A 21,310-nucleotide genomic window follows, 5' to 3' on the forward strand; every position below is an offset into this window, starting at 1 on the left:
ACGGTGACTTGATTAATTGATCAGCTGAGCTAAAGACAGTTAACTGCCGACTATTTTGATAACTGAAATGTTACTTTCTACATGACTGCGTGGTGACTTGAACTGCCGAATACACTTTGTAGAATATTGAGCGATTGCAGTGCAGCTTCTCAGACACGGGGGCTTTGCAGAGGCTCTTTGTCTTTTGTGACAGTAAATGGAGAGTCTTTTGATTTTGGGCTGTTGGTTGAACAATAGAAGCAATTTGCAGACGTCACTGTGGGCTCTGGGAAACTGTGATGAGCAATTTTTCACAATTTCTGACATTTCATAAGCTAAATGGTCGAGCGATTCACCGTGAAAATAATGAACAGATTAAAGTGTGATGAAATAAAGTTAGCAAAACTATATCTTTAATAGGAATTTAAAGCTGTTTCTCATGTGCAAACCTTTTTTCATCAACAAGCCAAACTTTTCTCTCGACTTGAGCAGCCACAATGTTCCCTAAATAAAGTGTAGTCTAAAACTGCCTGGTCTCATTACAGTCCCTCTGTTAAACCATCTTATCCGCAGTGCAAATCTGCCACCAGGAGACGCTTAGCTCGTACCACAAGAAGCGAGGGTGAATGGCTAGCCTGGGCAGAGAAATTATCCAGCTACAGTACTAGCTCTTCTACAATTAACCAAATCCAAGTAAGACATAAAATCGACTGGTTATATGCTGTTCTGTTTTTGTCTGACTGTTGCAGACAGTGACTTTTCGGCTTGCTGTCCAGTTTTTATGCTAACCTGAGCTAACAATCTCCTGGCTGGAGCCTCAAACCAGGATCAGTCTTTGAAATCCAAATCTGGGCCGGACAAAACTGCAGTTCTGCGGTTCTGCAGTTCTATTAAAAAAAAAAAAAAAAGACGGAGAGATTCATACCCAGTCCTAGTCATGGGGAAGAGATAAAAAAAAAACCCACAACATTTAGTTTCTTCAAAATAATGTTTTGGTGCGACAGACTCGTCTCAGACGTTTTCTCCCGCAGCTCGGCCCTCAGTTCTCACGTGTCTGGACAAAACAGATTGTTTTTATTTGTACTGGAATTAAAGTGATGTATGAACGGGAGAAAAAGCCTCTCAGACATCACTTGCCACTGATGATCTTTGATCGTTCCCATAGGATCCCAAAAGCAACACATCTGCTTCAGCTTTGCAGCCAGGATGTGATGAGCAGAGGCAGCATATCCTTTAATTACTCTCATCTCAGCTCTATTTATACATCTGCTGCCAGATCATTCTTACGCACAGAAATTCTTTGTTCCTCAGAATTTACAGGAAAAACGTGTTTCTTTTTCTGTCTTTTCCTTTTTTTCCCCCTCCTTCTATACAAAGTCCTCAGTGTTCCCACTGCTAACCCGGGCCACTACATCTCATTTAGCGCACTGTTGTATCAAACTATGACATCAGCCTGTTCTAATTGTTTCCAGACCAGGCACCAGGCTTAGTTTTCCTTTTATTTTCCGTTTCTTCCAGCAGGTCTCAGTCGCTCGGCATCCAGCGAAAGCAGATAATGAGAAACGGTGCATGATGTCATGTAGACAGAGCATGTAGCTCCAAAAATCTTGTGACCAAGTTTCCAGGAAGCTGTTTCTCTCCCCCCACCGTTTCCTTTGTTTCTTCTTCCTCTGCTCTCTTTTTTTTTATCATTCTCTTTGCAATCAGAAGATACACAGTTCTTTTTTCGTTCCTCTGATAATATTCAGGTGCTGTAACTGTGGGAATGTACCCGATAAAGGCGATTGTGTGCAGCTGACCTGCGGATGCCTCTTTGGCCTCGTCCCATGTGTAATGCATCTATCTTTCCTTATGCTACAACAAGAAGGAAGAGGAAAAGTAGGGAGGTCTGGGAAACAGAAGGCGATGGGGTTTGGGGTGGAGGGGGGGGTGATAGAGTAGGAGCTGAAATGCAGAGAGACCATATGTATTGAGTTGAAGAAATGGCGTTTTATGAGCAGAAAGCGGGCCTCTGCTTGGAATTCTCAATGACATCATCTTGGAGCCGAGCGCCGCGCAGTCAGGACTCAAGAGATGGAGTGGGCCTTCACCAGACGGGATGGCTAGACTGGGTCGTAACACTAGAGGAGGAAGAGAGAGAGAGAGAGACGAAGAGGCCGGCAGACAGAGACGACAGGATTACACATGAGTGTCCAGAAGTTTGTGCAAACTTTTTTGCAGCTCAGCGTTACGTGGAAGTGATCTAATTGTGTAATCTCAGCAGAGCCCTCGTTGATGCTAAATCCGATGCTGCCCTTGAGCCTCACGCCGAAACAATCATGTCATGCTCGGGGGATAATATGTGGCATGTGCCCGCCTTCGAAATGAGACCAAGATATTGCTTCATATCTCATTCCCAAACAAATAAGCTCCGTTTAGACGCTCCCTGTGGTCCGCCGGCAAAACGGAGCCTGCCGTGGGCTAATATCCAGGAACGTGCGCGCCTTTCTCCGCCTGCGCCTCTCGGATGGTCACATGTTAGGAAATGATTAAATAACGAGGATGCCAGGGTTTTTTGTTTTCTTTTCTTTTCTTTTGTTTTGTGGCGTTCAGGAATAAAACAGATTCCGGTTAGAGCGGGGTGAGATTGCTTGATAGGTGAGATCTGTAAGTTGAGTCGAGCACCGGCAGCTCGGCGAGGCATCAGCAGCTGTAGTCACCAGAGTCCAGGGCCAAGGTCTCAAACTGAAATAGATCAGTTGGCCAGTCACTGTCTGCACATAATTATTCTGCCTGAGTCACAGGTTTGCAAGTATCCCCTGCTGGGATTTACAACACATGCTAAGATGTGCGCTCTCTCTCTCTCTCTTTTTTTTTTTTCCCCTTTTAGTTTTGCTTTGTCTCCGTTTGAAGTCTCTGATGAAAATGGTCCAGAGAAGGTGATCATTTCAGGGGTTCAGGCCTGTAATTAGAGGACATCTACATCTCCCATCAGAGACGTGTGTGTGTGCGTGTGTGTGTGTGCGCGCGTGCGCGTGGATGATTGGTGTCCCTGTAAACCGGCTCCATGTGGGAGCCATTCTCCTCTGTTTCCTGTGCCTGTTGTCATTATACAGAAAATACCTTTGACTTGGGGGCAGTTTAGACCAACCCCCTTCTCTCAGAGGGGTGATTAGTCTCTGGCCTGTCTCAACAACGCTGTGGAGCCCCCCGAGACGAGGAACCATCATTTAGAGGTCTGGCTCGAGTGTGAAGCCGTGGCCCTCGGTTATAGCAATGTTTCTGCTGCAATTTGTGGCTGAACTTTATCTTCAGATTATTTCCGATGGTTGGATTCACAAGACGAGCATAAAAACCTTGCTTGAGCAGGTTTTTAAGATGGATCTCACATCAACGCAAATGGACAGCACATGACAATTTCCCCTCACGTAATGGCAACACAGATGAAGGTTCAGTCAGGATCTGCCAAGGGCCAAAAAAAAGGGATCAAACTTTTTGAGGGCCGAGATCACAGCGACGGGAGAGGAGACAGAATCCGGTCACCATACGTTTTGTTTATAAATAGTTCCATTTTTTTACGCAAGTCGTACTTAAGATGGAAACCGATACTAAGTCTGTTTTACAAGTCTGGTGAGTTTGCGACTGGTGTTTAAGCAGTGCGGCATTCTCCCAAGAAAACAAAACCGAGTTAAAAGGAGGTTGAAAATAGAAAAAGGCTAGAGGTGGACGATCGTCTGCTCCGCTGTGATCTCCCGCCGCAGACACGCACAGAACCCTCTGTTTCTTTTCTTAGTGCACATCTTAACAGTCACTTCTCAACCCTGAAAGGATCTATTAATAGAGGTGCTGTCGTGTATTTGCCGTCCCTACCAGCCAGGTCCTTTTTTCTTTTGTGTAAAAAAAAAAAAAAAAGAAAAAAAAAGCCCAACGAAATCTACCTCTGACATCAAACTCCCAAACCGCCATCCCCACCGACACCACCCTCTCCTTTCACACCACCGTCTCCTCATACATTAACCTTTTTACATGTTTCATACCTGTTCCATTCCCACCCCCTCCCGCTGCTTATCTGTTCTACCTGTATGCACCTAACTGGATCAAGCTGTCGCTCTCTCCCCCTCCCTCCCTCTGTGATCTTAACACATTTGCGCTATCTCTCTTTCCCAACCCCTTGCCCCCCCCACCCCCTTTCGTCTTCTACACGTCTCCCCCTCACCCCTGCTTCCGGCGTCATTTGTGCAGGACGTGCTTCATCCCCTTCTCTCGCTTTCTACCCAGCTACAGAGCCAACACTCACACACACACACACACACACACACACACCCCTTCCTTGCACCCCACCCCCCTTCCATACTGCTCTGGGTCTGGCAGAAAACCCACACTCCCCTGTCTCCCAGCCTCCGCCCCCCCTTATACTCCCACCAGCCCGGCGCACGGTGGACAGAGAGGGAGAAAGAGAAAAAGGAAAGAGCTCCATTTGTCTGTCAGAGATTACAGACTGCCACTTAGGACTGATACGTACCATCCACAGGGAGCTGGGAAATGGGACCTTCTGGAGGTAGTAGAGAGCTGAGAGCCGTGGAAGATGGCAGTTTTGAGACTTGTCTGTTGGAGGCAGTAATGGGGACTGGTGTTTGGGACTGCTTGTGTTTGGGGAACATCGTCTTGTGAGTGCCGGCCAGCATGTGGTGCTTGCAGTGCAATTCAGAGAAGACCCAGTCGCTGCTGGAGCTGGAGCTGAATGGCTGGTAAGAGTCACGGGAGAGTGTGAGATGTGTGTTTGTCCTGGCGTGTGTGTGTGTGTCTGTCATTGGATGAGGTTACACCGGGCTGCTAAAGCTCATAAGGCTTTGTTTGGTAAACAGCAGAGAGAGCCGGGTGTTGTGTGCTCGAGATAAGGGCTCGGATCACATGCTGAACTCTTCTTTTTGTGCCCCTCCGCAATGATGCACGCTGAGTGAGGCGAAGCTTCGAGCTCAGTCACGAAGATCATGAATTTTGAAAAAAGCCGAGGTCTGCCATTTCAATTTTGACTCCCTCAAAATGGAAAACAGATCATGTCCCTTCTGTGAGTCACTGTATCATGGAGTGTTTAGTCTCACTGTACAGAATCCATCTGTGAGTCGAGCTGTACTCCTACCCCTCCCCTCCCCTCGCAGTCCTGCTTGGCTGAAGGGCATTCCTGTGGTGTGTCCTGGCCCTCCCGCTCGCCGGCCGTGACTGTGTGCTTTTTCATAGCTGGATCTTCAAGGGCAGGTGCTGAGTGTAGTGTTTGAATAATTTAATTATTCATCACTATGAGATAATGACAGTGGCTTGTTGTTGTTGTTGTTGTTGTATGAGTCTTGACAGGAGGAGGAGGGGGGGTGATGATTTGACTCAGACAGAATGAAGCCTGGCACCTAACAGGGGAATATTGATTTCTCATAACTTTAACAAATAACAAAAAAAACACATCAAACCACTCAAACGCTTTCAGTGGAGTGTGTGTTTTTTTATTATTATTATTTTCTTCATCTGCAGTGTGCTTATTAAGCTTTTATTACAATTCAGCATAAGCAAATCTGAAGCTCCGAAGCACAATGTGACGAAAGCTGTAAAAAAATCACGCTAATTAATAATCAGCTGGCTTTACAACGCCCGAAATCTGGTGTCTTTCATTTATCCATCAAAGTGTAATGACTGCTAATTGTCCTCGATGAGGTTGTGATTGGCGCTCTCGAAACAGCTCGACTCAGAAGTGCAATCAGGCCGAATGTTTGGTGAATGGGAGCCGTTCCGCAAGCCATGAAGACACCATTCAAGACTGCTGGTTTCTGATTGGATTAGAAGCCCGATGAAAGTCTCTGATTCATAGACAGCTGGCAAACTGAAGTGCGCAGCTTACAGTAGTCCAACCATGAGTCTTATGAGGCTCCAGTCGGCTGTACGCCGTCTGCTGCAGACTCTCCAGAGTGATACTGTCAGTCTGCTGGCCGGTGCAGCTCTCAGGTTTTGCAGCTGTGTCATACTATAAATCCCCCAACCCGCTCCCTCGCTGTTTTTTTTATAGCCGTTTCAAAATCACCCATTAGCATGGTTACTGGAGCCGAAATGACGGATGCACCTGAGTGTTTACCGGCAGGTTCACCTTTTAACGCTCGACTTCATTAACGTGTTACCGTGTGGTCTCCTGACCTTTTACCTGAGAAATCCATTTCCTCACATCTGCGTTTTCGAGTGCTGCTGCGTGCATCTGTGTTTATGAGGTCTCTGAGGAGAGAAGTAAATCTGCTTTTGTTGTTTGTTCTGGAGCACATGTCGTCATGCGCATGTGGGGCCAGAAGTGTGATAGAGGAAGGGCTGTTTTAATTTGGTCAAAAGGGTCAGTTCACCGACTACGTTGACACGACACACCTGTCGTTGTAAGGCAGGAAATCTGATAGTGCATCTACTTGTGTTGCATTAGTCATATTACTATGGGTTCAGAGTTGATCAAAATATTTTACCTTTTTGCCCATAATGTTGTGCTAAGAGGCCTTCGGTGAGATCGTGTCCCTCTCAGCAGCTTTGTAATCCAGCCTTGAATCGCAGTGTCTTTTTGAATCTGTAAGTCCAGCACTGACTGTTATCTGTAGAATAACAGTTAGCATTGTTAGCACAATTGTTAGCACAATTGTTAGCCTTCCACTGGCCGTCCCATGACGCCTGGGCTGCATCTGTCGACCAATCAGAGGCTGTGCTTTTAACAGAGAGCCATCACTGGATTTGCGGTGAATTGCAATAAACTTGAGCTTCAGTGTGTTGATTACTCAATGTGAAACATTACCCTCCTCTATTTTTGTAATGATGGGTGGTACTTAAGAGCAATGTTGACTTTCACAAACGCGTTGATGCCCTAATCTACCAATCTCTGTGATTCTGTGTTCTCCAGACTTAAGGAAAACATGATTGTTTGGTACATACACCAACAAATGTTATATTATCATGGTTTTTATCAGTAAAAATGACAACTGTGATGCAAAAATGATTGTTCATGCTAGTGGTGAATCACAGCTCAATCACAGTGTCTCTCGAAATAATTGCAATCTGATTTTTTTGACCATATCGTGCAGCCCTAGTTATTACACATATCTTATCTTAGACCCCCTCGTGAAGTTTGGCAAGGAGTCAGATTTCCATCACCATCTGCCTTTTGTGCACCACAGCGAACAAAAATAAACCTCTCAGCGAGCAGATCAGACTTCCTTAGCAACCATGTTGGTATTGTATTTGAATATTGCCGATACAACATGGCACAATGTGTTCATCCAGTAACAATACACACATACATACACGAGGGTTCCTTAACCTCTTTTCTCTATATGTATATGGCTAAAGACTGGATTTTACACCAGTGTTTCTGAAAATAGATTGATTTTATATATAAATTACCTTTCAAGAGTAGAACTTCTCAATGAAAATAAGGCAACAAGTGTGAAATTTACTTAAGGCGGGCAGAAACAACACGAAGTAGAAATAAATTGTATGAAAGTTGCACAAAGCCAAGTGTAAACAGGTGGGTAAGGAGTAATCAAATCGCTGTGTCAGTGCAGTGTGGAAAGACTTTTCTGTAAATGTTTAGCGTAGTCCCCTCATTTCACTGGCTTTCACATTTACAATTGAATGGGGAAAGTCAATCATATTTTCTGCAGAGCTTTGAAGAGAGCCGAAGAGAGAAAGAAAAGAACAAGAGAAAAGCTGCACATCTTAAACATGAATTAGAATTTGATTGGAAAAACATGGCGGCGCATAGCGCAGTTTGTCGACTTCTCTGTCTTCTCTGTGACTTGGTTTGGCAGTCATGTTAGTTCCACACTGCAGCTCTCCCTTCCCTCCGTACCGTCAGCCTGCACTTCATTAGCTTTCTTCTATTCCCAGAACTCCTGTAGATGTGACTCCTCTTTTCCGGGATGGAGGAATGTTTCTCCCTTAGGTCCGACTGATGGAATGGGTTGAGGCCTTGGTAGGGGTCTGGGCCTGTTTGTTCAGGATGTGTTGAGAGGGAAGGAGGGGAGAAAAAGGAAGATGGTTGACCCCCCTCCCTCCTCAAACCCACCCCCCAAAACCCCTCGATCCCATGACTGAAAATCACTGCCAGCTGAGCTGAAATGCTTATCCATGCCTACATCAGAGCGAACAGGGGCTTCTGGTGGATAAAGAGCCAGACTGAGCGACAGCAGTCCCCGTGCGATCATATTTCAAGGAGCTGACGGCCACTAACAGGAAGTGGTCCTGGGGCGGCCATCGTCGCTTCATGCTACACCTTTCATTGTCGGTTGCCCAAACCTCGTACGTTGCGACTACGACATGTTGACACGGCCGGTTCCGCCTCAACCATGTGGAGTCATTTCTGCCTCATGCAACTTCCCCTTGCTCTCTCCTTTCCCCCACTTCAACATCCATTACAGCATAGAAAACACTGAGCTCTTAAGACGCTGCTCTCTCATCCTTTTCTGCCGCTTTTTTTTCCCGCCATTATGAGCAGCTGACCTCACTCTGTGCAGTGTTCAATGACCTCAGAGCAAAAAAAAAAAAAAGTACTGCAGCACTTATTCCCGCTCTTGTTTTCTTATACACCCGCAGTCACTCACCGTCAGGATGTCTCTGGTTGATAAAACGTGAAGCAGTAAAGAACGAAATGGAAGGGAAGATGCTTGGCTGCAGGTCTCGTCAGGGGGAGAAGGCAAAGCCAGGACTGTCGAGTTGTAGTTATATGACTCTGTGGCTTGTATGTTTTTTGGGGTAAAGAGGTGAGAGAGCGAACCCCGGAGGAGCACTGTAGTAGATCCTGAAAGCAGCTTGTAGTTCGTGTTTTCGGTTATTTAATGTCAGCTCTTATTCCTACTGTCATGTTGCTGGAAATGCATTCAAGTGTATTTTTCTGAGATATGAAAATGGTGGATCGACTGACTGAACGAACACACAGAGTCTATTTACCATTAAAATCTAACGACAAACAACCACGATGCTGTGCAAATGAAAAAATGACTTTCAATCTCATTTTTGTTCCTTCATTTCCTTCAACATCCAGGTCAGTAATCAAACCTTTTAATGAAGAATATCTTGAAACTGAAAATCACCACCGGCTGTATTCTGGTGCTGCGACAGCACGCAAGGTGCGACTTTTAACTTCAGGGATGAGAGCGTCACCGTGAGCCACGACAGATGGTTGGGGAGAGTGGTTGTTATGAAATGAAGTCTTACTTCCACTTCGTTGTGCAAGGTTTTTAACGTCGGCCTGTTATCCGTGGCTGTGTGAACATCGTGTGTACCTACTGCCACAAGGGAGCCAGTCGGCATTTACTTACCGTGAAGTTCTCCCGTGTCAGGGTGGCCCTGGCTGACACTGAACGGGTCATCTCCACTCTGACTTCAGAGAATTCATTCAGAATTCATTTTGCTGCAGCATTTTGGTGGAAACAAACACTTGTGGTCCTTCACAACATAATGATATTTCCAGTTGCATCCAAACTCCGAGACCATGTTTGTTCTAATTTTTTGTTCTTTTTTTTTGATGCTGCCTTAAAATAATTGGTGGTAGTTTGTCAGCCGCAGCAGGACGGCATGTTTTAATATCTCACACTCGCGTCTGTTAAAAAAGCAGAAGTGCCGCTTGGAAAATATGTAATTCTCCAAAACTGAGGTGTTTGAAACCCTGCAGAGATGCAAAGTGACTCAGTTGTGATCACTTACAGTAAGCTCCGGATTTATTCTTAGTTTATGTTGCACTGCAGCGTGCGCATTGTAGGAGACTGAGTGGCGCAATATGCTTGAAATTATGACGAGGCTTTGAATACACAGTGGACCGTGAATGAGTGCTGTCACAAATCAGCACGTTTACATTCAGTGTGGAGTAAAAGGTCACAAAGCAGGTGAACAAAATGCTTCTGCTGTTTTAAACTTTTGACCATTTTCAGTTCCACTTTTCTCACTCTGCATTGGTCGCTGCCTGCTGTCTAATGAAGGAAGTGGATTGTGTACACTGTATGGGTGTGTCGAGTCACAGTTCAAACACATTAGGCTGCCAGCGGAGGGTGAACGCAGTGTACCGTGGAGGAGGAGAAGTGTTCGTTAGTGTAGCGTTAAGTTATTGAGCGGGTGGGCGCCGCGTACACCCACACCTCAGCCGCTTCTAAAGGGGCCGCCGCTGAACTTGTGTTTGCTGTCATTCAACTCTAAACTGGACTTTGTAACGTGCACTGGAACAGCGTGTCGTCGCTCCGGCAAACATGGTGTAACTCCCTGCGGTCACTGATTGGCCCTGAAGGTGGCATAAACTTTGCTTTCCTGGAGGATCCTGTGTACTCTGGACTTCGCTTGGCTGAAAGAATGGTAGACAAGATCTGGAGGAAGAGTTGGCTCTTCATAGAAAATAGACGGTCTTTTCGCAATAAGAAGCCCTCTTGTAGCGAGGCAGAATGTAAGAGTGAGTGAGTAACCTTGTTTTTTTTTTCCTTCCATTTATTTGTTTAAGAGAGGTAACACCACAAGGACGTCCATGTCTGAATGGGTTTGATATTTGAGGAGTGTTTATGTGGCATTTGTATTTTCTGAATGTAGCACGGCAAATTTAGTGATACTGTACACCTTCACACTATTCTATTAGGTTACAGAGATAAGTGCTCGTATTAGGCGACCCTAAGTTGAATGAGATGGGGGTTATATTGCATAAAGCGGTGGAATCAGCACATTCCAAAAAATGGCTGCACTCACTCACACTCAGAGACACATTTCGCTTCTCTGATGTCACATTTTTCTGTGTATTCCTTAACCGATACTACTAGACTACTGTTTAAGACTCCCTTTTATAAAAGCTCAGGCTGTAAGTCCCTGAAGTTAAGCTACTCTGTGCTCTGACATTTCCTAAAATGGATAAGAAAGACTGCAGCGATTAGTCTGATAATACTTCACTCACATTCCGACTGAAAAAAAACAAAATTTTCAATAACGTGACAGAGGAGGAGATAACGTGGAGTGACAGAGGTTGTCACATGCTGTGCAGATTGTGAAGCCACATAAAGCAACTTGTGATTTTGTGCTTTATATATATTTTCTTATCAACTTATCATCAGCTGAAGGCTCTAAATCTCATCCCTTTGCTTTTCTTCTTTGCAGTGTGGAAGGGGATGGACGGCCCGGTGAGAGTGGCCCTTCCCTGGACGGTGGAGCCATCTATGGCCAAGGCCCGGTGACTCACGGCTCGGCTATCAGCCCTGACCGATTTGACAGCCCGCTTTACAGCCACGGGGTCCAGCCTGGGCCTCAAAGACCCCGTCGGCCCAAGCTCCAGCACTCGCAGTCCATCCTTCGTAAGCAGGCCGAGGAGGAGGCCATCAAGCGGTCCCGCTCGCTCTCGGAGAGCTATGAGCTCTCGGCTGACCTCCAGGACAAACAGGTATTTTTTTTAAAAAGTTGCCTTGGAGTTGGTCAAACTTTCTTACAGTGTTGCCTCAGAGGAATTATCACATGCAATTTGTCTTTAGTTATGGGAAACCCAGCTGTGTGAGATTATTCTTTGAACAAACAGAGGAGGAAAAAGTTGTTGTTAGATTGCCACAGGGCCACTGATAACTGGGAGAAGCGAATTATCCGTGACATCCAGGAGGAAGAATGTATAAACTAGTTAAGAAATCCAATTAAATATTCCCTGGGTGGCACGGTTTCGCAATTAATTTTCTCCGTCTCCTCTCCAGGTGGAGATGCTGGAGCGTAAATATGGTGGACGATTCATAACTCGGCATGCAGCGCGCACCATCCAGACAGCCTTCCGCCAGTATCAGATGAACAAAAACTTTGAACGTCTCAGGAGCTCTATGTCTGAGAACCGCATGTCTAGACGCATCGTTCTCTCCAACATGAGGATGCAGCTCTCGTTTGAGGGCCCTGAGAAAGTGCACAGCTCCTACTTTGAGGGGAGGCAGGTGTCCATGACAGAGGACGGCACCCCGCTGTCCATGGTGCAGTCTGAATGTGGAGACATAGAGGTCCACCAGCAGGCCAACATGGCGACTCACCAGGCCCAGCAGGGTGACCTGTCGGATGCCATCACGGAGCTGGAGGACGCCTTCTCCAGGCAGGTCAAGTCTCTGGCCGAGTCGATAGACGATGCACTGAACTGTCGCAGCCTTCAGGGCGATGAGGGTCCTGACCTGGAGGCTATGGGCTGCTCTAAGGTGGAGAGGGAGGTGCCCTATCAGGTGAAGTCCCACCGCAGGGCAGCTGGACGCTTGCACGATGAAACGATGGCATCCTATAGTGATGTTACTCTGTTCATCGACGAGGAGGACATGTCCCCCTCTATTGCTCTGTCGAGGTCAGGGGACCAGCCCTCCAGCACAGAATCAGACTTGCGGTTGCGGTCAGTCAACTCCTCCCAGGAGTACTGGCCCATTGACCCCAAAGATGAGGGTCGTGACACAGACACGAGCTGCCGCAGCACTCCTTCTCTGGAGTGTCAAGAGCAGCGTCTTAGAATGGACCATCTTCCTTTGTTGACCATAGAACCTCCTAGTGACAGCTCGGCAGAGCTCAGCGACCGGTCGGATCGCGGCTCGGTCAAGCGGCCGCCCGTGTACGAACCGCACGGCCACATCGTAACGTCGTCCCAGGCGAGCCCCAAACACATTTCCCATGGACCCCCGCCACGAGCTCCCTCCCGTGACGACGATGCACCCCTGCGTCACCGCCACCGCCAGCTGGAAAGCCACTTAGCCATCAACGGCTCCGCCAACAGACAGAGCAAGTCCGAGTCGGACTTCTCCGATGGCGACAACGACAGCATCAACAGCACATCCAACTCCAACGACACCATCAACTGCAGCTCCGAGTCCTCCTCGAGAGACAGCCTACGAGAGCAGACGCTCAGCAAGCAGACGTACCACAAAGAGACTCGCAACAGCTGGGACTCGCCCATCTTCAGCAACGATGTGATCCGCAAGAGACACTACCGCATCGGCCTGAATCTCTTCAACAAGTAGGTACTCAGCTCTGAAGGAGCAGGTGCTTGACCAGTGTTTGCAGTGGTCAAGGGCCTGAGAAACCTCTTGGAAACTCATTATCTCACTGTGTGTTGCCCTATAAACTGTAAGCAGTTGCATTAATATCAAATTCAAAAGTATTTTGGGTGTGACAATATTCCTGTGATTCTTTGACAAGCTGAAATCGATGCCCCATTTGTTCAGTAGGTTTCAGAGAAACGTGTGTGTTAGAGCTGTGGTCACATTTTGTCACAGTTTAAATCAACGTTTCGGATCCCTGATCATATATTTTATTCTTTCAGTCTGTTTGGATCATGCCCAGATGTTTACCTTGAGTTTACTACAGGGATAATCAGGAGTTGATAGATCATTAGGGAAAATGTCACTGCTCTGATTTACCTCAAAGAGTTACATTCTCGGAATTCAAGATTAAACTTTACAGGATTTTTTTCACTGTTTTTTTAATTGACCTGCATTGTAATGTCGGTTTCATCAGGAAGCCAGAGAAGGGCATCCAGTACCTGACTGAGAGGGGATTCATCCCAGACACACCGGTCGGTGTGGCTCACTTCCTGCTGCAGAGGAAGGGCCTGAGCCGGCAGATGATCGGAGAGTTTCTCGGCAATCGACAGAAGCAGTTCAACAGAGATGTCTTGGAGTGAGTATGACCACTTTCCACTGTCTAGTCTTCAACTGTACTATCAATAAAGCCTTACAAAGGCCAAAAAAATACTTAAAAAGAAAAAAACAAGGAATATGTTCATATGATATGATTTTACTTAGGTAAATAATTTGAGTGTGTCCAACGCCACTGCCTTAACCTTATAATAATAATAGTATAATCAGATGGAAGTGAGTGAAGGAAAGTTTCAAATGTGTCCAGAATCCCTGTCTGCATGCACAACAACAATAAAACACAGAATACACAAAAACACCGGGGCCATTGTTATAGATAATGTAATAAAAGGAAAGGAGAAAGAGTAACAGACATGGCGCAAGAACTCCCTCAAACATAACACATTAAGATCCTCCGTGATAAGATCGACTCATGGCGACATTGTGGCCAGAAATCTTTTTTAAATACTGAGATATCCTCAGTGATAAAATCTAGGCCAACTAAGCCCTCTATGAAATTTGCCAATTGGTGTTGTTTGTGTTTCATTTTCTCCCTACATGTGTCCCCTTATGTTCTAGCTGTGTGGTGGACGAAATGGACTTCCAGGGCATGGAGCTGGACGAGGCTCTCAGGAAATTTCAGAACCACATCCGTGTTCAGGGTGAGGCCCAGAAGGTGGAGCGGCTCATCGAGGCCTTCAGGTTAGATCCCACGCAGACATGGAGCATTAAAACATACATGGGGAAAAAAAAAACAGGCCAATGACTGCAGAGGGAAAACAGAGGAAAGGAGCAATCCTCAGCCAGCGATGATTACAATGAATGATTGTGTTTGAGGGGAGACTGGAGGGAAAACACTGTGTGTGTTCATACTTACACAATCATAAAATTATGTCTGTTGCATGTTTGTATAATAACACTTTGTGCTCATGACACTGGAAGCATTTTAACTCTTAGTTTTGAAAAGTCATTGCTGCTGAGTTTCCTCACAGCTGCGTTCTCTCCTCACTTCTGTTTTCTCCTGGAAGTGTTGAAAATGTTTCTTCACAATACGCATGATTCATGAGTTTGTGCGCGTTTTGTAATCCGAGGTTTTCGTGATGGGTCACACTTGCCGTCCTCTTGTCTCACGTCCACAGCCAGCGCTACTGCATCTGCAACCCCACGGTGGTGCGGCAGTTCAGAAACCCCGACACCATCTTCATCCTGGCGTTCGCCATCATCCTCCTCAACACCGACATGTACAGCCCCAACGTCAAGCCCGAGAGGAAGATGAAGCTGGAGGACTTCATCAAGAACTTGAGAGGTAGAAAATGCATATAATGCACATGCATGACAACACCCGAGGACATAATGAACAGTGTGTATTATGTTCTTGAATCAGATCACTTGTAGATGAATGATGACTATTCTTAATTTCTTTCATTGACCCCTGTTTTTTCAAATGATGATATTCTGACTAATAGAACCATTGACTTTTACTGTATATCATAAAACAAAGAGTGGTCCACACCAACACCACAACAACCACAACAATGACAATATCTATTTATGTACTGTCCTAACTTAAAGGTGCAGTATGTAAGAATTTAAGTTGACAGTGCTGAGTTACAGAGATGTCAACTGAAGCTAGCATGCAGACCAGCTCGCCCTGCCCTGTCCCCTTCCAAACCTCCTGTGCTAGCGGTGTAAATCACCAACACACCCCTGGCGCTCCCAGCTGGACCGCTGGATGCACGGCTCACTGAGCTAACGAGATAACACGAGCCCTAGTGAGAAGCAGTTAGTGGTCACCCTGGGGATATCCTCCTTTTTGTCTTGAGTTTGCATTTGACGGGTGGCCAATTCTGACATATTGCACCTTTTAGCCCACAGCACTGGGAGGACGACAACAACAGCGGCGAACAATACCTCTGGTCAATTTTTATTTATTTTTTTTATTGTTATTGGGGTTTTTTTTAATTTCCAGGGACAATGCACATTGATCAGCATCCCTGTAGGCACATGTATACACATCACCGTGCACTGTCAATCAATACATAAATCTAAATGATGTATAAATCCTGCTTGGTGTGCAAAATGCATCAATAGTTTGCCAATAAAAATCCCACACACTGTATGTAATGTATATAGGCATGCATACATGCTGATAGTGCACATAATCCATCCATGCTACGTACACATATTTATCCACTATTCATTCTTTCTTTCTTGCACCACCTCTGTTGCTTCTTTACACCAGTTGTGTGCTGATAGAACATACAGCATGGTTGACCTGTTCTCACTCCCAGCAGCCTGATCAGTGGCCCAAGTCAGACGCTGTAGTCACCTCACTATTATCCCTTCTTGAAGAACCCCTCTAGTGCTGTGAAATAAAGAGTAGAGTCTGACCGATATATCGGTTGGCTGATATTGGCCTATCACAGATGCATCATATCAGCGTATAAACTGGCCAACATATGAAAACTCTTATTTTTAGAGACAAAGAGGTGCTCGGGGTAATTAATGTGCGTAACAGAGCATTACTGTTCATCAATACGGGAGCTCACGTTGACGTTGTTATGATGAACTTGGTGTGGACGACCCTAACTCGGCTCTCCCCCGTGTGCCAGGTGTGGATGACGGGGAGGACATCCCCCGGGAGACTCTGGTCGGCATCTACGAGAGGATCCGCAAGCGAGAGCTGAAGACCAACGAAGACCACGTCTCACAGGTGCAGAAGGTCGAGAAGCTCATTGTGGGAAAGAAACCGGTGAGTATCTACTCTGCAAAGTTCACTAAAAGTAGTTACGATTTTCAAGCTGTGATTTTAGTCTCTGAAGCATCTTTTGCTTGATTCATTTTCTTGAAATAAAACAACTTTCCTCTTGATTTACTGATAAGTTTGAGTCATGAAGAGATTCAGAAAAATCTAAGTGTACCTTTGGGTACAGTTGTGTGAGAGCGGACACATGCCGGGGCTCAGACCTTCACGCTGCCGGTTTTAACACACCGGAGCCCTTGAGAGGTGTCACCTAATGCCGCAGTCCGATGAAAAATGGCTACCTTCTGCTGCCTTAGCACATTATAGTTCTTTCTTAGTTTTAGAGGAAAAGTGTTTTAAAGCAAAGTTAATTAACCGCTAGCATGAGTTTGATTGTTTCACTAATCATTAAGTCAGTTAATTTCTGTGCACGAATACTGACCAAGAGCTATTATTATCTCATTTGGCTGTGCATGTGCTCCAGCACCTCAGGAGAAGGCCGGGGCAGCATTTCTGCATTAATTCTGCATGCGATGATGTCTCTTTCAGGTGTGAAGGTGAAAAGCGTGATTAACCTATGCAGCCTCTGGGAAGAGGCTTGTCATGCACTGAGGAGTTTGTTTCAGTGGGTTTCCTGTGGGACGGACAGGTTCCTCTGCCAGCAATAATTTAGCGTATTGAAAAATGATCCCTCGTCGCAGAATTTAAAGCTCAGGAGGAATCGCAGTAAAGATGCTCTAGTGCGAAAACTACGCCGGAATCCCTCTCCGTAATGATCGGGTCCACTGGTGCTGCACGGAGTGGCCTTCTATAGGGAGGATCTGTTTTCATTCCAACATCATTACAGACTCCCTCGAGTCCGGCAGCATAGACAGACCACAACCCTGTATGTCTTCATGGCAACTTAAATAGGCTGTAGGTGCACAGCCTGCCAGGGAAGATTCTTATATTAGTTTTTCATAAGCAAGAGAAATTAAAAAATCAAAACAAAAAAAACCTGCATTTAACATGTTACTTCTTTGTCTTTACTTTTATTATTATTTTTTTTTTTTAGATTGGATCTCTCCACCACGGCCTGGGATGTGTAAGTATCCATAAAACATGTTTCATTCATAATTTCATGCATGAGCACAGCCTCCCGTCTCAGAACATCGCAGTTACAGCACATCACACAGGTAGCTTGTGAGGCAGCAGGCAGGAACTTTTGCCCCCTAAAGCGTCGCATCTGCCACCGAGCGATGAGCAGTCGCTGCTGAACCCTGAGGGCCAGACAGAATCGACGCGCATAAATTCTTGGTTGGCGCTGAGCTGCGGAGTGTTTACAGAGTCTGTGCTCAGCAGGGTGTACATCACCGCTGGGTGGGTGCCATGCAGATGACTCTCGGTCACAGATTACACTGTCGAGCCCCCACTTTTTGAGGAGATAACGAGTTCTGATCGTTTTTATGGGAGGAGCGAGGCGCTGACTTTGCACTAATGGCACCAAAATGTTGTGTAATGCATTGTCATTCATCGCTGTGGTAAATACTTATTTTGAACACTTAGACATTAACTGGCGTTATAATTTTAACTGACACTAGTCCCTATTTTCTAATCAACCAAGGATGAAATTAATCTTTAGTGGCAGCCCGAAACAAAAGTTTCCAATACATTGCAACATCTCCCCATGTGTCACTTTGAATGTTGCTAATAATGCAAAAAAAATCTGCTCTGCTCTAACACCGAGGCAACAATGACCTCTGAAGTGTTAAAAAGCGTCTGTGCTCTTTTCTTTTCACCTTGTAGGTGCTGTCGCTGCCCCATCGCCGGCTGGTGTGCTACTGCCGCCTGTTTGAAGTGCCAGATCCCAACAAGCTGCAGAAGCTCGGCCTGCATCAGCGGGAGATCTTCCTGTTCAACGACCTCCTAGTGGTAAAAGCCCCTCTCCTCTCCTCTCCTCTCCTCTCCTCTCCTCTCCTCTCCTCTCCTCTCCTCTCCTCTCCCCTCCCCTCCCCTCCCCTCCCCTCCCCTCCTCTCCTCTCCTCTCCCCTCCCCTCCTCTCCTCTCCTCTCCTCTCCCCTCCTCTCCTCTCCTCCCACCGCCTCTCCCCTCCCCTCCTCTCCTCTCCTCTCCACTCCTCTCCTCTCCCCTCTCCTCTCCCCTCCCCTCCCCTCCCCTCCCCTCCTCTACTCTCCCGTCCTCTCCTCTCCTCTCCCTAAAATGTCATTGTTTTCACGATTTCAGGTAACCAAGATCTTCCAGAAAAAGAAGAACTCGGTGACGTACAGCTTCAGACAGTCCTTCTCTCTGTACGGGATGCAAGTCATGCTGTTTGAAAACCAGTGTAAGTGTTTTTTTGTTTTTTTTTACTCCTCGCTCTGTCTCTGACTCTGTCTCCGTGGCGTGTTAGCTGACAGTGTTTACATCACGGGGTTTGTTTTAGCGCAGGAACACATCCAGCTGGAGTGGGAAGTCAAACCAATGGGCTGTGACATTGTTTAAACCACGGACTTCAGACGGATTTGCCCCAATGTGTTTTAACTTCGGTTTTGATCAATGGCCCTTGTGTAAATGTCCCTCCCTCCTCTGTTTGCCTTTGCCCCAGATTACCCAAATGGAATCAGGCTTACATCAGCGATACCAGGTGCCGACATCAAAGTCCTCATCAACTTCAACGCGCCCAACCCCCAGGACCGCAAGAAGTTCACAGACGACCTACGAGAGTCCATCGCCGAGGTCCAGGAAATGGAGAAATACAGAATAGAGTGTGAGCTGCCCTCTTTTTTTTTCCCGTCTCCCATCCCCCCTCTTCCTCTCCTCTGGCCCACCTCAGGCTGTGTAAAGTAGAAACAGGGCATGGTCCTCATTACTCAGTTGTGGCACTTTACGAGGGAGAGTTTTTACAGGAGTTCACAGGATGGCTAGGGCATTTATTTTCTGGACATTTAAAAGGCGATTCCGTTAAGACATACGAGAGCAGGATGTTTGAAATTATGAAGATCAATAACGAGTTTCAGACAGCGAAAGAAAGGCGGCCGAGTGCATTACAGAGAAGTTCCCTGGCCCGGGCGAGATGTTAAAACCGCCGGCACTTACCTCAGTCTTTCCTTGGCTCTCTCCTCTCCACAGCCGAGCTGGAGAAGCAGAAGGGGGTGGTGAGGCCCAGCATGTCGCAGAGCTCCGGCCTGAAGAAGGAGGCCGGCAATGGAAGCATGAACCGCGCCAGTCTGGACGACACCTACGCCATGGGAGAGGGCCTGAAGAGGAGCGCCCTCAGCAGCTCCCTGCGAGACCTCTCCGAAGCAGGTACAGCCCCTGCTTTTTACCAAGCCAGGTGTCACGCACCTGCCTGTGATGACATGAAGGGGATAAAAATAGCAAAATGTTGTTTCACGGCACCACACTTTTTGATTTTAGAAGTTAAATCCACTCTGTAACTCACCCGTGACTGGATCGTTTGGTCTGGACGATGTGTCCTTCAGTGCTTAACTTCTTCTGTGCCCTGCATACTTTGTTTTAGCAAGACCTTTTTTTCCGATCCAAAGACTGAATACGGACCTTATTTGAGAAGAAATTGTTTGAGAAATGCAGTTTTCATCCAGATTTGTCTTCTCAGTGATGAATGAAATTGACAGGCAGTTCTCACCCCCGATCATCCGGATCCTTTCTCAGACATTTCCATTCATGTTTTTATCGTCACTTTCTTTTTTTTTTTTTTAGCACTATTAAGTTTGTTTTTTTATCCGGAGACATCTCATGTTAAGTTTTCTTCAAACGTCATGTGCCATTTCCTCTCACGTGTATTTGTGAACCAAACAAAATGGGTGCTGATGTGCGCCAGCGACAAAGAGATCCAAGATTTTTTTAGCCTCAGACTTGGTGTTAACAGTCATCTCACATCCATGAATATCAGTGTTTAACACGGCCGCTCCGTCTCTGAAGCAGGAGTACATCTCATTCATTACAGATAACAGCTATGTGAAGTTATCGGGTGATTTAACTTGATAACAAAATGAAATCCAGTCAGGGGGTCTGCCTCAGTGTTGGTAATCCGATACGCTCTGCTCCTGTGATCACTTCCTCAGTGGGGAAACGATAGGTCAGCCAGCGAAGAAGCCTGTAGACGTCCCTCCTGTCTCCCGTGTTTTTCCGATGCAGGATGTGGCATGTTAGTGGGGTCATTTTTGTTAAGTGTTTTCTTTTTTCCTTTCCTGCCATACTCCATTCCATGTGTATTTACTGTGTTCTTTCCATACACATCAGGTATTCTCCTGTATATGTGTGATTATTGGTCATGTATCATTGGCTGAGTGTGCCTAACAACGGCAAGAGTGCTCTGTTCGCCCTCAGACCTGTATATGCCTGTACATCCCATGTGCAACGACCACTGTATTGCTTTTGATGTGTCCTCCTCCTTTGTGACTGTCACTGAGACCGGCTTTTTTTCGCCAACCTTGACCCTTTTTTTTTTTTTTTTTTTTTTTTTTTGCAAATCTACATCTTGTGACAACATTAAGAAGGAGTTGTCACGCTTTAAACAACTAAAAACTATCCAAAAATTGGACACATTTTCTCCGGCATCGGCCCTTTTTTTAAAAAAAAAAAAAACATAGCTCGCAATCTTTTGGTTAAAAACTTCCCTATGGACATTTTGGACAAGTGCGTTAAACAAAAAAAACTTAAAATCACTTCAATTCCACTGAAGCTTCAGTTTTTCTAGAGTAAAGATTAGCCACACTCCCACCTATCACCCACCACCCTCCCAGACCTGAACGCGCTCTCCCATTCCCCCGCCCTATATTTGGACCTTACTCACAGTCACAATGCACTGCACTGCCCCCCTGCGGGACTGGCGGGCGGCCTAAACGTCTGTAGTCTATCCAGGAGTGCTGTCGATCTCTAATCTGTGGTATTGCATGTCTCGGGCAGGCAAGCGGGGGCGTCGCAGCAGTGCAGGATCACTAGACAGCAATATGGAAGTAAGTTGGAAGCAGCTGGTATCCAAGCTACTCTCTAT

At 46.3% G+C, this 21,310-nt stretch overlaps 1 protein-coding gene across 9 annotated transcripts in view; it reads left to right on the plus strand.

Annotated features, from left to right (window-relative positions):
- LOC119022641 (IQ motif and SEC7 domain-containing protein 1-like) overlaps positions 1–21,310 on the plus strand; it is a 101,104-nt gene that overhangs the window by 74,590 nt on the left and 5,204 nt on the right. For 6 of the 9 annotated variants that reach the window (XM_037103744.1, XM_037103745.1, XM_037103746.1 and 3 more), the window contains 12 exons: positions 11,095–11,374; positions 11,673–12,952; positions 13,453–13,614; positions 14,151–14,273; positions 14,711–14,877; positions 16,184–16,323; positions 17,369–17,398; positions 18,100–18,225; positions 18,538–18,637; positions 18,899–19,060; positions 19,423–19,599; positions 21,223–21,272. In XM_037103744.1, the coding sequence (XP_036959639.1) occupies positions 11,095–11,374; positions 11,673–12,952; positions 13,453–13,614; positions 14,151–14,273; positions 14,711–14,877; positions 16,184–16,323; positions 17,369–17,398; positions 18,100–18,225; positions 18,538–18,637; positions 18,899–19,060; positions 19,423–19,599; positions 21,223–21,272 (2,797 nt within the window). Of the gene's footprint in view, positions 1–4,403; positions 4,707–9,989; positions 10,410–11,094; positions 11,375–11,672; positions 12,953–13,452; positions 13,615–14,150; positions 14,274–14,710; positions 14,878–16,183; positions 16,324–17,368; positions 17,399–18,099; positions 18,226–18,537; positions 18,638–18,898; positions 19,061–19,422; positions 19,600–21,222; positions 21,273–21,310 lie in introns of those variants that run through there. The other 3 variants (XM_037103750.1, XM_037103747.1, XM_037103751.1) reach the window with 3 other exon arrangements.

Source organism: Acanthopagrus latus, chromosome 7 (assembly GCF_904848185.1).
Source record: "Acanthopagrus latus isolate v.2019 chromosome 7, fAcaLat1.1, whole genome shotgun sequence".
In the NCBI taxonomy this organism is placed as follows: domain Eukaryota; kingdom Metazoa; phylum Chordata; class Actinopteri; order Spariformes; family Sparidae; genus Acanthopagrus; species Acanthopagrus latus.